Source organism: Hylobates moloch, unplaced genomic scaffold (assembly GCF_009828535.3).
Source record: "Hylobates moloch isolate HMO894 unplaced genomic scaffold, HMol_V3 SCAFFOLD_10, whole genome shotgun sequence".
In the NCBI taxonomy this organism is placed as follows: domain Eukaryota; kingdom Metazoa; phylum Chordata; class Mammalia; order Primates; family Hylobatidae; genus Hylobates; species Hylobates moloch.
Window position 1 is genome coordinate 49,286,743 of NW_026652285.1, and position 17,018 is coordinate 49,303,760.

The 17,018-nt window shown below is 41.9% G+C and overlaps 1 protein-coding gene across 2 annotated transcripts in view; it reads left to right on the forward strand.

Annotated features, from left to right (window-relative positions):
• PCSK5 (proprotein convertase subtilisin/kexin type 5) overlaps positions 1 to 17,018 on the forward strand; it is a 465,201-nt gene that overhangs the window by 335,686 nt on the left and 112,497 nt on the right. For both annotated transcript variants that reach the window (XM_032164318.1, XM_032164319.2), the window contains exons 21-23: positions 4,978 to 5,080; positions 10,957 to 11,093; positions 16,531 to 16,737. In XM_032164318.1, the coding sequence (XP_032020209.1) occupies positions 4,978 to 5,080; positions 10,957 to 11,093; positions 16,531 to 16,737 (447 nt within the window). The remainder of the gene's footprint in view (positions 1 to 4,977; positions 5,081 to 10,956; positions 11,094 to 16,530; positions 16,738 to 17,018) is intronic.

Sequence of the window (17,018 nt, forward strand, 5' to 3'; positions counted from 1 at the left end):
GAAACTACAATTCTACTTTGTCTCTATCACTTTTACTACTCTAGGTACCTCATATAAGTGAAATAATACAATATTCGTGCTTTTGTGACTGGCTTATTTCATTTAGCATAGTGTCTTCAAGGTTCACCCATGTTGTAGAGTTTGTCGGAATTTCCTTTCTTTTTAAGGCCAAATGATTGTGTTGACTTAAAGATGTTGCAGTCTCAGTTGATGGCCTCATAGTTTGAGCCTTGCTATAAAACTTTATGCTTAACAAGCTTTGAAAACCAACTGATTTCATTAGTACATAAGTAGCTGAAAGTGTTGCTGAGTATTTATTACAGCTGGTGAAAAAAAAAATAGATGTTTTTAATAAAAATTATCTTCACAGAATGGTATCTTAAGTTGGAAACTATATGTGGGCATCCTTGCAAAGAGATAGTTTTATTTGATTAACACTTGTGATTGTAGAATCACTCATACTCTATGATTTCTGGCATCTGAGTGATGAGGCACATAAATAGGCCTCACAGGGAGGTCCACAGATAATTTCATACCCCAAGGTTACTCACTGAAATAACCAGATCAAAAACCAAGCAGCTGAATTCTCATCAAATTCCTCCCATTCTCTCTTACTAATCATCTTGCTAAAAAGTTTTTAAACTCACATCATAAAATATATTTATGTATCGATTAATTTATTCAGTGTACATATTTATTTGCTAGAATTCTACAATAAATTTAGCTGTAATCAATAAAGAAATATGAGGTATAAAAGAAAGCGTAGCATTTGTTCAGGAGAAATGAGGCTCCTCTGGCCATGTAAACCTAAAAAAGGATTATAATTCAATCACATTTTGTAACTTTGGATGCTATGATACATGTTCAGTTATTCTGGAAGACTTTATAATGTTTGCTTAGAATCTGGACTTGTTGATAGTATTCTACAGAAGAGATGGAATAAGCACAGTAAGCCACTTGTAACTTTTTAAAATTTATAAGTATTAATTTTTAAGCTGTGTCTTCAACTTTTGAGGTAGCATTCCTCTCTAAGTGACTACACTTCCTCAGTGTCCTTTGAACCATTATAGCATAGGATGAGAAAGAAACTAAAAGGGGAATGGAACATTTTTTGATCACAGGAGAAAGATGATCTGGAAATCATAACAATGGATGAAGACGCCAGAAAGAAGAGCTTGTAGGATGAGGTGGAAAACAAAATACTGGCTCCTGAAGGCTCTGTTAAAAGTGACTTTTTGTAAGAATTTTGTATATCATGCCTGTCATAAACATTCAGCTTCATTGTGCAATGAAGACAGATGACAAGAATTTGCTGCTCCAAAAACAACAAAAAAAGCAACTTCTCTGTGTCCTTGGAATCTGGTTTCTTCAGTTCCAAACATGCAGTGAAAACTTGTGCCTGTAAGAGCTGGGGGCAGTTGTTTATGTAACTAATTAAACATCTACGTAAATATGAGAATGGGAGAAGCCTCCTCTATTCTCATCAGCTGTTCTAACGTGAAGAGGCATGCAAACTTGAGAGACAGGCACAGTTTAGCTGTCTCACACTGACTCTCTTACATAAGCTTCAAGGTCATGAAGTTTTCACCATTTTGTTTCCAAATAGTAGGAGGAAAAAACAAGTTTTACGAGTCCCTTATCAGGGAGGGAAAGGGCTTGGGAAGGTTTTAGGTTAGCAGAAAACTTTTGTAGATCAGACAAGGATGGGAGATGTGAGGAAGAGATTAAACACAGAGGAACTGGCGGAGAAATATTCTAAGGAAAGAAGATTATAACAGTAGATGGGGAATTGACAATAGCCAGGAAGAGTGGCAGACCTTTCCTGGAGACAGAAGATAAGTAAAAAGCCAAGGAGAAGACAGAGATGAATTTTGACATTGAGAAAAAAAAAGCCAAGGGAACTCAGACATCTTATTGCAAATAAGGAGGTGATGTCTCCTTTTGCAGAAGAATGGGTGGAACTTGGGCTTTGGGATGGCTTGGCCTATCCCAAGTGGGGGATGCAAGCTAGAGATTGGCAGAGATGAATGAAGGGATAATCACACAGTGATAGGGAGTCACCTGGGATGATGTAGACTTATAGTGGGGCATAAGAAGGTGTGTCTGGAGGATGTATTTAAAATCTTGGAGATGGGGAAATCTTTTGTGGTCATTATATCTAAGGCAGCACATTGTGAGTGCCAACAGAGGCCATTATACTTGAGCAGATTGAGGACATTCAAAGCCAGGGTATTAAAGCCAGCTACTGGTTTATGAAAGCCGATGAGAAGGCAAACAAGAGATACAGAAGAAAACTTAAAATTTTCACAGTTATATCTTAATAACCCTGACTAACCTAAGGATGCCTCATCCGTATGATAAAGACTTTCGGCGCAGACATGTTATAACTCTCAGAACCTTCTAAGTGGCATTTGACTTAGCAGAGCAAGGTGTTTTAGTTTAAAATCCCATCCTAGCATTGGATCTGATACACCATGGAAATGAGGATAGATGAATATGAGGAGCTGGAAGAACCAAACCACTGTGTCCATTCCTATAGGCACCGATGTCAAGGCAAAGTAACTGTCTTTGCCTCTGGGTCTAGCAGAGTCCTGTGTACACCCTTGCTCTTCTGTTTTGGTTTTTAATCTGGCCTGTCTGAGGAAGTAGAAGTCCCTTGGTTAGTAATTGGGTTATAACTCTCTCTTTATAAATCATTCTCATAAAATATTTGAGAACCCACGAGTAGGGTCTTTTTAATTTGTATGTCTCTGCATCTCCCTTAGTAGCTGGCATGTATGTAGTGTTAAAAAATATATCCGTAAAATGAATGGATAAGCTGTGCTCTCTGAGTCCACATTTCTCTAGAATACAATTTTTGTGGGATTTTAAGCTTTTGTGAACCTCCTCCATTCTTGTTCCACTCAGCACATTTTTTTTGAAAGATACATAGATATCATCTAACTGTTGTGTTAGATGTCATCTAACGCAAATTGTTTGCACTGGCTCCTGTAGGCAAGGTCTGCTTCTTCCCATCGAGTCTGCCCTAGGTCCTCTGCTCTTAATTTTGCTGGTACCTGGACAGATAATCACCCTGCTCAATTGATTGTGCCTCCTACAACAATAGTGGAAGCCATAAATAAGAGGTGAAGTGGAGGAGCCTGAATAAATAAAAAGAAGGCTGCATAGCTATGATGATGCCTGTAGTCAGTGACACAGTCTCAGCTTGAAATCACCACTCCTGCTAGATGGAAGTCACAGCTTTTTTCTGTCTCGGGACTACTGGTTACCAAGAATGTAACCAGTACAGTCAACACTTTTGTATGAGTTAATAAAAGGTGTCCCTCTACAGAGGCAGGGGCAGCCTACACCAGAGTGCCTGGCATGGTGAAGCAAATGGGCTGGATGTCAGCCTCCACTGGACCATTTGGGTGGGTAGGCACCTTGTGCAGTGAACAACCTGCGTACCTGTTGGTATGCCTTTGCCCCGGCTGGTTATGTACTCTTTTGGGCCTAGGTCTCCTGGGAGGTTTCCTAGTCAGCCCTGAAGTAAGAATCACAGTCCCATTCCCATTCTAAAAATTGTATATAAGTTTCCCAATCCAAACTGTACCTTGGTAACAATGAGGAGATGCAGGGTGTGCTGTGATTAGATGTTTGCATCACTCTGAACATGCTCTTTTCCCTTCAGTTAACAAAATGAATAGAATAACTCTACATGAAAGGCTTTTTCTGCTACATAAAGGCAAACTCTAGTTGTCTCTTCACATTCGTCTTTGGGGTTTAGTGCTAGCAAGTGTAAAATTTACATATATAAGATTTACTTACATGCTAGCTGTACCAGTTCAGTAAAGTGATAGGGGAAAGAAAGAGGGATGAATTTCCCTCATTTCCTCACCAGTCAAGTCTAGGTTTCCAGGGTTCTTTTCAATGCAACTATGCTAAATCAGGCAGTGAATCTTGGTGTTTCAGTAAGACAACTTGATTAAACCCTGGGTGGGTCCTGCTATCTCACCCCACCAGGTGGATCTCAGATTGACAGTTTTCAGACATGGCTTATGGAGGCTGTCAGAGTTGGAGGGGGTTGAGGTCCAGTGGAGTTTGTGTCTCTGCCAAAATCTGAAACCATATTTTCTGAGCATGACCAGTCTCTAAACCAGAAAAAGTCACTCTGTGGATCTGACCAAAGAAGCCTGTCAATTTTTTTTAAGACAATAGCAGGTTAGGATGAGTGTAATGAGGGTTGGATTCAGTGAGCAGAGGACCATCTTTGAATCCATGAGATTTACTTTCCGTGAGACTGGCCTCCCTCTGCCACCTTTGCTGTGACAGTCATTTCTTAAAATATTTCCAAGAAACTTGTGAGGCTGGATTTGCTTCGGTTGCAGGGCCCCATATGTGTTTTTCCTTGGGAAAGATAAAGTTTCCAATTAAAGGAAGAATTCCCTGGCTATTTCTTCACTATTACTCTTTCAGAGTGAGATGTAGCTTACAATCACCCAATGTCAGCCAAGACTCAGTACCCATTCTTGACCAGTAACCATGATTCCCACACCTCTACCCCATGGGGTGGTAAGACAAGATGTAGTGGGTCCTGCTCGTTGCTTGACTTGAACCAACACTATAGGGCCCTCTGTGGACCAGGAGACCTCAGCTTTTAATGGGAAAGTCAGTAGGAGTTCAGTAAAGGGGTCTGGTGGGAAGCCCCGCTTGGCCTTCCCTACTTATAAAATCTGTAACACATGTTGACTAGATTCAGAAATATGTCATTGCCTCATAACTTTTTGAGGTTCCAACTTCTGGGGCCCCTGGGAGAGGAGCAGTTGTTATGATAAGGTCAGGATTTGGGACTAGCATCTGAAGCCATTCAGGGCCTCTCCTCTCTGTGTTGTCTGCATTGCTTTCAGGCAGCCACAGAGATCTGGCTGCTCTCAGACTGACAGCCCAGGCAGCCTTGCCATGTAGAAATGAAATAAACAACTAGATTTTGTTCCCCAGGAGAATACGTTGATGAGCATGGCCACTGCCAGACCTGTGAGGCCTCATGTGCCAAGTGCCAGGGACCAACCCAGGAAGACTGCACTACCTGCCCCATGACAAGGTAAGTGGCTTCTCAGGATCTCCTGGTGGTGTGAGCTCATGGATTGCAGGGCGGAGAGAGGAGGTGCTCACCACCTTAGCGGCACCCCATGGGCCTGCAGTGAAAAAGAAACAAACTCTTTCCCACTCCACAGATATTTTCCTTGGTCTGGGCACAGCCCAGCTCTGTAGTATCCTCTCCCCATGATGCCCAGTCCCCACAACAAGGACCAGTTCCCTGGACATGGAACAGATTTCCTCATCAATGAATAGGGTACCTTTGATGCCACTTTTGATGCCTGAAATCTCATCCTTTTCTGCACACCCATCCCTCAATCATCATTTCCATCTGCTGGTCAAATATCTACTTATTTCTAGAGTCAGTTCAAAAGTGAACTGTTCTTTTTTTTCTTTTTTCTTTTTTTTTGAGACAGAGTATTGCTCTGTCACCCAAGTTGGAGTGCAGTGGCGCAATCTCTGCTCACGGCAACGTCCGCCTCCCGGGTTCAAGCAATTCTCCTGCCTCAGCCTCCCTAGAAGCTGGGATTATAGGTGCCCACCACCACGCCTGGCTAACTTTTGTATTATGTAGTAGAGACAGGGTTTCACCATGTTGGCCATGGTGGGTTCTATGTCTGCTTCCTCTCCTATTTCTGAGTGGTCTTGACCTCCTGACCTCAGGTGATCTGCCCGCCTCGGCCTCCCAAAGTCCTGGGATTACAGGGGGTGAACTGTTTTTAAAGGCATTTCTGACCTCTTCCCAGTAAAAATAATCTCTTCCCAGCAAAAATTAACCATTTTTATGTCCCTTTGCTCTCTATAAGCTTCCATAAGAGCAGCTGTAGCCTTTGAAGGTTTTCATTTACAGCTATCTCTTCATTAGACTGTAAGCCACTTGAGATACTCATCTTTGATCTCTAGTACCTACCACAGTTCGGGGATAATAGCAGGCACTCAGTAATGTTTGCTAACTGAGTTAATGAGGGAATAGCAAGTATGCAAATGGAATGAGCATCTTTGCTAATACACTGGGAATTTCTAATAAAGAAAGCTGGAGGCCTGTTGTATTTTCAGTCAATGCTCCTCTGAACCTAGCACTGAATCTTTTTTGGCTGCTGAGTGTTTCAGTGAATGGCCTCATCACTGCCCTGCCCAATGCAAAGGAAGCAGGTCTCTTGCAAGCAAGGGTGATGAGGCTGCTCCAGTGGCAGGCACTTTGCATCTCTGGGATGGACATGCCCTCTGCTTTGCATAATGGTCATTTTGTCCTACTTCTGCAGGACGGTAATATTCCTGCAAGCAGGTGCTGTGTGTTTGTTCCTTTATTCCCCACAGTGATCAACACATAATAATTCAATAAATGTGCTTTATTGAACTTGATGAAGGGTGTAATCAATATCCTAGGTTTGGCTCTCCAAATAGCTCCCTCAGAAAGAGGAAGGAAGAAAGGAAAGACTGAATAAGAGAAGGAAAAGAGGAAAGAAGGAAGGAGAAAGGACCGAAGAAGACACAAAGGAACAGTTTTAAGAATTTTTAATGCTAACCATGAGCATATTTTTCCAAGTGTCTCTTTAAAATAACTATGCCTCTAAATATTGAATTTGCTTTAAAGAAGCATCAGGACTTACTCTAAGATACAGATAGCATTCTCAAAATGAAGTTCTGTTTTTTCTCCAATTCCCCGCCATACCAACAATCAAATTCCAATGCATGTTTGGACGTCTTTTGAACTAGGGGAATATTTTAACATTTGTTTAATAAGGCAGCTACCACCCTTCCTTTACAATTTTATAAACCATTGGGTTTAGCTCCTTAAAGACCATTAAAAACCTGGAGAAAGCAAGTGCCCTCTTTGCCACTGTATTTAACATGCAAAGCTCTGTGATGCTAGGATCCTCATTGCCCAACCTAATTTCCCTGCCCAGTCCTGAAGGAGTTACAGAATCAGTGAACTAATTAAAAACATTTCCAAGTTACCTCTGTTCTGACCCATGCTCAAACATTTTATTTGATCCATTTCAATGAATTCAGAGAAAAAAATATTTTTACTAGATTTCATTCTTTTAGAATATTAAAGCACCAGGAAATTACACTAAGTGCCATTTTAAGGGCTTTAATTAGGCCAAGTCAACAATCAGCAAAGAAGACCAGCTAACCCTGACATGCCATCTCTTTCATTACAGTTCATGTCACACACACATCCGGGGGCCTTCTGGAATACTCAGCGCCAGTGTTAAGATCATCTCTGCCCAGCTGTTTAGCACTTGGTTCCACTGCATTCTCCCTTTCTTTCAGCCCTGTTCGGTCTGGAATGGTTCACTTCCTACGAAAAGGTCAAGAGCTGGCACGAGTTGGGGAGAGAAGCTCTTCCCCTTCAGAGATGAGCTTGCCTGGGCATCTCAGGAATCCATGAATTGGATAACTGGTGGTCCCAGAGATGCCTTGAGTTGGCTTTCAGGAAAATTTTCATCAGCCCCATTTTCTACTTTTATAGAGCAAAATATCTATTCTCTTCCACTAGGGAAAATTTGTTGGTGTCTGTTGAAAACTGTGGCCATTTGAAATGGGATTTTTCTTCAAGTTTCTTAGCAATATTTTGGGGGGAGGTTGGAGAATGTGGGGTGGGTCGTGGTGACATAATTCAGTGCCTTCACTTAAGCATAACTGTCTTCCCTATCTTTCTATCTTTAGAAATAATCATCTTCTTACAAAAACCGGAGATGTCACCTATGCTTTTGTTAGGGCAGACGTGGCGGGAATGGTTTAAAGCATAATTATGTGATTGATATGTTCCTAAAATCAAGTCAAAAAGACAGCCCCTTTCCTACATAAACATGGAGGGTTCTATGTCTGCTTCCTCTCCTGTTTCTGAGTGGTTTTTAGTGGTTCCCATTAATGGAAGATCACTTCTCCCAGGACAAATGATTTCCCCTGAAACCAATCTGTCATCTCATCTTATAAAACAGGGGTCCCCAAACTCCAGGTCATGAACTGGTATTGGTTCATGGCCTATTAGGAGCTGGGCTGCACAGCAGCAGGTGAGCAGCAAGTAAGCCAGTGAAGCCTCGTCTGTATTTATAGCCACTCCCTGTTGCTCACATCACTGCCTGAGCTCCACCTCCTGTCACATCAGCAGCAGCATTAGATTCTCATAGGAATGTGAAACATACTGTGCACTGCGCATGTGAGGAATCTAGGTTGCGTGCTCATTATGAGAATCTAATGCCTGATGATCTATCACTGCCTCCCGTCATCCCCAGATGAGACCATCTAGTTGCAGGAAAACAAGCTCAGGGCTCCCACTGATTCTGCATTATGGTGAGTTGCATAATTATTTCATTATATATCACAATGTAATAATAATAGAAATGAAGTGCACAATAAATGTAACGCACTTGAATCATCCCAAAACCATCCTCTGCCCCCAATTTGTAGAAAAATTGCCTTCCATGAAACTGGTCTGTACTAGATTGTTCTCATGCTGCTATGAAGATATACTCGAGACTGGGTAATTTATAAAGAAAAGAGGTTTAACTGACTCATAGCTCTGCATGACTGGGAAGGCTTCAGGAATCTTACAATCATGGCAGAAGGCGAAGGGGAAGAAAAGATCGTTCTTCACAGGGTGGCAGGAAGGAGAAGTGCTGAGCAAAGGAGGAAAATCCCCTTATAAAACCATGAGATCTCGTGAGAACTTACTCACTATCACGAGAACAGCAGGAGGATAACCGCCCCCATGATTCAGTTACATCCCACTGGGTCCCTCCCACAACTCAAGATCATGAGAACTATAATTCAAGATGAGATTTGGGGTGGGGACACAGCCAAATCTAATGACAGTCCCTAGTGCCAAAAAGGCTGGGGACCACTGCTATAAGAGATAAAATGATGATATACTTCACATCCCATTCTCAACTGATTTTAGCAAGAAAATAAATCCCCAGAATAAACTTGCCCCGTTCTCCTTTTCAGCAGAACATTGAATAGCTTCCTTGCTTAAAATCCTCAGAAAGCTCTTCCACAGTTTTTCTTATAGAAAGATTTGGGGTTTTTTGTTTGTTTGTTCATTTTAAACTAGCCACATCCAGACTATTCCTTGAAAAGTCTTCTAGCTCAGTAACTGGTGCCAGGGTGGGGCTGGGATATTCCCCTTTGGCATTAGTGCCATCCACTAAAAATCTGGACTGGGAGCACAGGCATCTCATTCTGTGCCATGGTGCAGGGGATCTGTTTTGACATGGACAGCCAGATGTGTGTGAGTGTCTGTTTAGGACTGGGACTCATGCTCTGCAGTGGGCCAAAAGGATTGTTCATTCAGTGGTACTGGGGATGGTTAACAGAATATGAGGGCCTGGGAATCCAAAAGAGAGGTGGACTTCTGTCTTATGTTGTTGGCTTGAATCCCATTCTGCCTCCAAACAGATGCAAATGACACAGAATTTCAGGGTGGGGGAATGAATGAGATGGAAGACTGCAAGTGACATACTATTCAGGATGCCTTGCCCCACCCAACCTTCTTCCAAACCTGGGATTGAAATGGCCCACCCCCCCAGTTCAGGGTTGGTTCTAGGTCTGGAAACAGTGGAGTTTAAACAAGCCAGTGCCAATACAGGAACAAGTTGCTTGAGGCCTACACCTAACCTTTCGTGTGGTGTCCAGCATAAGTGGAGAGGAATAGTAGAGAGAAAAAGACATCCTTCCCTTTCTTCGCAGGCCCACTCAGATGTCCCAGGCGTGGATGGCAGCATTGTGCCAAAGGGAGCTTGCGTATGCTATGTGCTCAGTGAACCTCACAATTGATACAATAACTGTTATTCTAAGGGAGCTGTAAGAGATGCCAATTTGATGTCACCTGTATTACATAGGAATCATTTAGCGAATTCCACAGTAATCCAGACTGTCACTGAGCAGCAGATCTCAAAGAGTGCTCACCAGACCAGCAGCACTGGCACCATCTGGAATGTCAGAAATGCAAATTCTCAGCTGCCTCCCCTTAAGACCCACTAAATTAGGAACTCTGGGTGTGCAGCCCCCAGCTCACTTCATCTATTCATATTACCTATCTCACTCCTGCACTTGATAAACATTTTGTATTTTTCTGAACAGAATACTTGGATACAATTTACTTAATCACATTTGCTTTTATGATTAGTCTGCAAAGAATAATGAAGCAAAACTGTAAAAATATTAACAATGACATTAGGATATATACTGTATATATGTAAAACCAAAGTTTTAGAAGCCCATATACTAGCTCATCTGTAATGCCCTTTGTAGGTGTTCACAGTAGCTGTTCATGGTCAGAAAATAGAGACTGCAGTACTCCATGTCTCAGGAAATGTTTGCAAAACATGACACTCAAAATCAGAGTTCATTGATTACTTGCAATATACACAGGCCAGGCTTCTAAGTAGCACCCAAGCTACAAAGCAGTGTTTTGTTCTACTCGTCAAGAGCCCTTGGAGCTGACATTTCCCTTGCAAAGCATGAGCATGCTGATAGATAAAGGAAGAATATTTTCTCCGAGGCCTCTCTCAGAGGCCCACTGAGTGTGTGGAAAGTTTAGAGACCTCCATCTGACTGTTGGCTGGGTTTGGTTGGGGCCTATAATCTGGATTTAGTCCCTGTGGGCACCAGTTAGCTTGTTTGGAAGCAGATTTGGGATTGTTTTCCCAGCCAGTTTCTGGCATGCTGGCTGTTAGGTCCAAATCTTGGGCCAAGGATGGGTACGTGACTAATATTTCACATGTTCTAAGATGATCACTCCCAGGCATCCCCCTTGTTTCTGGAACAATGAAGTCAAATCTGTCCAGCAAACATGAATACCACATGTTCTGATACTTAGGGCTACTCTGGAAAGTCACCCTGATGAATTCTAAAAGTCTGCTTTTCTTCTAGGATTTTTGATGATGGCCGCTGTGTTTCGAACTGTCCCTCATGGAAATTTGAATTTGAGAACCAGTGCCATCCATGCCACCACACCTGCCAGAGATGCCAAGGAAGTGGCCCTACCCACTGCACCTCCTGCGGAGCAGGTGAGAGGACTGCTGCTCCTCCATCTTCCTGACCCCAAACCTGTTCCTGTCCTGATGGCCATCATTTGGTTTGACCCAAAAGCCTTATGTCTGGAGTTGAGGGTTAAGATCAGAAAGCTGTTCACTGGAAAGCCTGTACAACCTTGAACTTTCTGCTTGTTGTCAGGACACAAAAAGCTTGTTCACCTTATTTAGGTGTAGACTCAGTGCCCTTGAAAAGACACAAAAGCAGCTAAGAGATGCCTTTCCAGAGAAGGAGAGAGAAGGACATAGAAGCATGAGGTCAGACACGAGATAGACAGTGAAGCTAAGATTTGTGGAGGTAAAAGTGAAAAGCTAGGGAATTAAGAAAGACACGTTCTGTCTTTAAGGGAAGTATTGTGTTAGAGGCTGTGTGTGGGTCTTCTTGGAGCTGAAGTATGCCACTTAGAAGTTGCCAGAGCTTGGCAGAGCAAGGTCATCATTTCAAATGATTACAAATGTGACCTTTTGTGTCCCAGATTCACCTGCACTAAAAGTTTCCTGCTGCCATTGGATTCTATTTCATGCTCTCAAGGGTTCTCTGCATTCTGACCCTTGACTCCTTTCCAGCCTCAACTCATATGCCTGTCCCCTACCGACCTCATGTGGGCCAGATTCATATTTTATTCTTTTCTATATACTACTTTTTAAATTTGAGCCAAATTTAAAAATTGGGACATTGCAAATAAAAACTTGAGGCTTTAATGTCTCTTGAAAATTCAAAAGATCTACCAACACTGGACCTGCATTTCCCAAATCATTACCTGGAGTCCAAAAGCGGCTGCTCTCCATCTCTCCCCAGTCCCCACCATTCCCAGTTGTCCCACTGACCCTGAGGCTGTCAGTTACCAGCATCATCATCCTTACATCATTTTTCTGTTGGAAGAGAATTATTGATCTTTATTCTTCCTTGCAATAAACCAAGAAAAATGAAGAACACGTTGAGAGTACCAGGCATTTGCAGGAGATCAGGAGATAACACATTTCTGTATATAAATTAAAATTATTACTTTGTGTTTCATGTGTCAAAATAAGACAAATATCTGTCATAGTTTACTTCTAGACTGCCTTGTTCTGTTTCCTTCCTCATCTACAAAATGATGATAATGCTTACTTCTTTAAGAGTTTTTATGAAAATTAAAATAAAATGAAATGAGATAAAACAATAAAGCATTTAGAACAGGGCTAGCCACATGGTGAGCACTTGGAATATTAACTATTCTTATTTTTATTATTATTACTGTTATTGTTTGTAGCTGCTTACTCTTTTGGGTATTTGAGTTTCTCTTGCTCTTAAGACTTCACTTGAGATGTTTCCGCTTGTTGTCTGGCTGATGTCTTCCTATTCCACCATAGTTTCAATATCATTTCCTCAGTGAGGGCTGCCCTAATCTCCTTGCCTAGATTAGGCCTTCACATGAGCAACCTGGGAACGCTGCACTTCCCCCTTCACGAGCCTCAACACATTTGATGTCTATTTGGTCCATAAGTTTCTATGCCCCATAAGAGCATGGCATGGTTTCTACCTTGTTTCTGCTGTATTGTGAGCACCAGCACAGTGTCTGGTATATGGAAGGTTCACAATAAATAACTGAATGAATGAATGAATGAATGAATGAATGGTTCAATGGAAGGAATGTGAAGACCAGCAGTCAGAAAATGTGGGTTCAAGTCCCGGCTTTGTTACTGACGAGAAGGTACTGAACCAGTCACTTCACCTCTTTATGCCTATTCTTATTTGTAACAAAAAAAAAAAAAATAGAAGAAGAAGAAGAGAAAGGACAAGATGGCATCCAAAATCACTTTCACATCTCCATATTTAGCACAAAATTAGAAAGAAGTTTAGATACCAAACAAATGTCTAGTCTTCTAAGCATCCTAAAGCTACTTGGACCAATCTACCTATAAATGTGCTGACATTTCTTCCATTTTTTTTTCTGTTTGAAATTGTGTTTAATCCATTATCTTAAACATTTATTGCATCCCTTCTATTTACAAGTTACTATGTATTGAATGCCAGAGAAAATGAGATAAATGATAACATGATACTCACCTTCAAGGAGTTACAGTCTACCAATGAGGTTTGTCCTCATATGTTACAAAACAAGAAAATAATAGATGAAGACCAAATGCATGGTAGAAATCCCACCCCAGATCAGAGAAGCAGCATCACTTCCAGCTGTAATGAGCAGAGGAGGCTTCCTTGAGGTGGGATGTTGCTTACCAAGCCCTGATGTAGCTCTGCCTACTTGAGAGTGTGATGTCCTTAGGAAGCCTTAGTGAAGCAAGTGTAGCAGAGACCTTGATAACACAGTGCTGAAGAAGATGCATGATTTAATTGAAGAAGTTCCATATCCATAAATGGAAGCTTTAATAAAAAGCTAAAAATCCTCCAGCTGGGGTGTCCCATCAACCTTCATAAGCCCCTCCCACCAATTTGTAGCGATTGCATCCCTTGTTTAATTGTGACTTCATTAAGGTTTAGGTATGATGCCCTTTGGAAGTGTACATCTCCAGCTATATTGCTGAGGATTAACTCCAATTCTCTTCCAGATTTATTCACTACCAAATGACCCAAAGCTAAATTCCATCAATCACACAACAGCTACAGTAAGCAAAATGTGGTGGACAGCTTCATCAAGTTTATTTTCAGAACCCCTGCACCTTTCTTTTATCCTTTCCACCAGTCCTTTTCGCCTCATGCCTTCAACCCTCACCCTTCCTTTTATTCTATGGGCATCCAATATCATCACGCTGGTCCATCTTCTCACCTAACAGAATCAGCTGCCAAGAAATGCTCTGGTAAACGTGAATTACTCTCCAGAATAAACAAAAGTCAATCCAAACTCTTGTCCCCTATTATCCCATTTGAACTCTTGTTGCCTATTTTCCCAGGAAAGTTTTTGGTGCCTAACGAAAGTATGAGCCCTTCTACCACTGGAAATAGCTCCATCTACATACTATTATAATAATTTAAAGTTGAAGACACTGGGCAAGTAGCCAAAAATTTATGCATGGTATTTACATTTCTGAGCTATCCAAATTATCATCCATAACTAATTAGCAGGGCTACCTGAAATCTGACCAAACCTTGACATAGTCTTGGACCAAACCTATGGGAAAAGCTGGTCATGGCCAAGGCATCTAAGTGACCTCCCTTTGCAGGTCTATGTATTTTAAACACTGAGACCCCCTCAAATCTCTGTTCTTTAAACCCAAATTATAACACCCAAAGAGGCCCCTCAATAAAGCCATGTCCAAACAATAAAAATGGGATTGAAGAACACTTCCTTCTAAATCCGGGCCCATTGTTGCTAATTTTTAAGATTGATGATCCAGTTGGATATAGGGGAAAAACTGAATATTGCCAAATATGAATTAACTAATTCATTCAATCATTCCACAAATACATATTTAGAGCCTTAGACTCCCTCTAAGCATCTGGATCCTGAGTTGATGTCATGTGAAGGTGCAGGGGATGGAGAAGAAGTAGACTTCCTCACTGCTCTCCCTCAAATCTTCCTACCTACACCAGAGAAATTGGGGAACTCTGAAAAAAAGATTTTTTTCTGAATGAGTCATGGTGGATGGAAATGGCATTTGCTATGGTTTCAGAAAGTGGCTGAGAACATAACTTGGAAGGATGACCCTCTTGTGATCTCCAGAGATTCCAGGTTCCACCAGATCAGAGTTTTGTGCTCCACAATATTGATCGATAGCTGTAGAATCACCAAATGCACATGAGTCCTTCCAAACCCTCTTCTTTCCTTAGAGGATAATCTCTTCTATGTCTAACTTAGAAACAGCAGAATATTTTCTTCCACCCCCTCTGTGGAAGCCCTTTTTATTTTCTTCATCCTATGGGAACCAGTAGCCTTCTAGTATAAAACCACAATCAGCAAAAAAGGTAGCTTGAGAGCCCATAATCCAAAAGCATGTTTTAACAATTGCATTTCAGGCCAGGTACGGTGGCTCACGCCTGTAATCCCAGAAATTTAGGAGGCCAAGCCAGGCAGATCACTTGAGTCCAGGAGTTCAAGACCAGCCTGGGCAACATGGTGAAACTCTATCTCTACAAAACATACAAACAAACAAACAAACAAAACAACAGTTGAGCATGGTGGTACGCACCTGTAGTTCTAGCTACTTGAAAGGCTGAGGCGGGAGGATCACTTGAGTCCAGGAGGAGGAGGTTGCAGTAAGCTGAGATCATGCCACTGCATTCCAGCCTGGACAACAGAGTGAGACCCTGTCTCAAAAAAAAGAAAGTGTATTTCACCTATGGCTTTGAATAAATAAGAAATATTATGATAAATGATGTGAAAGTGCCATGCTCACAGGTAAAAAATAGTCAAATATCGGCAATTTCACATGGGTCAATTTAACATTATACTGACTTTCAGTTTCTGCACTTGCAACATGGGGTTAGTGCTATCTTTATCCACAAATTCAGCAGCCTTGCATCTTGAAGGTCAAAGACTTTGGATCTCCATTTGGTAGATCACATGATGAATGAACCCTAGACCCCGGTTATTCTGAGTAACACAGATCAGCTGCTCTTCAGAGGCAGGGACATATGGGAAATCTGATTCAGAGAAGACAGATACCCCGAGCACACTCAGCTCTAAACTCCAGGAGGGTGGGAGTAGGAGACCTCTAGATGCATCAGTATTCATCTTATTGTTGTTTTTGTATTTGTAACTGATTAGAATCCTTTGTAACTAATTGTGATGCTTTGTAACTAGTTAGACTTTTTCATTCCCTCCAGGAACTAATTCCCATGGTCTGTTAGGCTGTGGGCACTGCCGATTCTTTCCTTATAGAATCCAATATTGACAGAAGTCAGGAACCCTCAGGAATGCACGTAAAAGAGTCAAAGAAGTGTGCTCAGTCTAGTGCTTCAATAAGCCTGTCATTATGGGCATTGGCAGCTCTGCAGAAATTCAGACCTTAGATGGTTAACGCAAGCATGTGACCGATAACAATTCAAAATCATTTTAAAAGATTGCACTTTCATAAAATGTGTCGATCATTACGCATGTGTTTATTCTCATGGGCTCTCTATAGCCCCCAAGTCTGAGAGCTTTCACAGATACCAAAAGGAGCCTTTGGGAAAGTTAAACACATTTTGAATTGTAGTTATTCACAGAGCATCGTTTTGCAATGATATCCCAGGTAGTAGTCGCTGTTCACTAAAATATATAAAATATTGGAAAATAATTCCCTGCAAGGAAAACTTCTCAACTACAAGGATGTAGCTATTGCACTTTTCATTAAATCCATCCTTACACCCCTCATCCACTAGGAACAAAAGCACTCAGTCGCATCTTTTTAAAATATAATATCTCACATTATAATAGCTTCATGGCTAACTTTATACATTTTCCCTCTTTTCGTCGCCCCTGTAACTGATCAGACAACTATGGCCGAGAGCACTTCCTGTACCAGGGAGAGTGTCGAGATAGCTGCCCAGAGGGCCACTATGCCACTGAGGGGAACACCTGCCTGCCCTGCCCAGACAACTGTGAGCTTTGCCACAGTGTGCATGTCTGCACAAGATGCATGAAGGGCTACTTGATAGCGCCCACCAACCACACATGCCAGAAGTTGGAGTGTGGACAAGGTAAGCCTGCTCCTGGGCCCTTGCCCAGCACCCAAACATGGGAGGAGGGGCTGCACCCTGGATGTCCTGGAGACTTGAATTGCCTTCCTGGCTTGCATGTCGGCATTTGGGATGATTTTGGGTGACTCCACACCCTAGTGGGGAGAGAGGTAACTTTCTCTCTGTTCACACACCCTTTCTCTGGGTTTCCTCAGACATAATCCAAGGTCATAGGAATGCACCTAAGTGTATAGAAAATTGGCCAGGTACAGTTGCTCATGCCTGTAATCCCAGCACTTTGG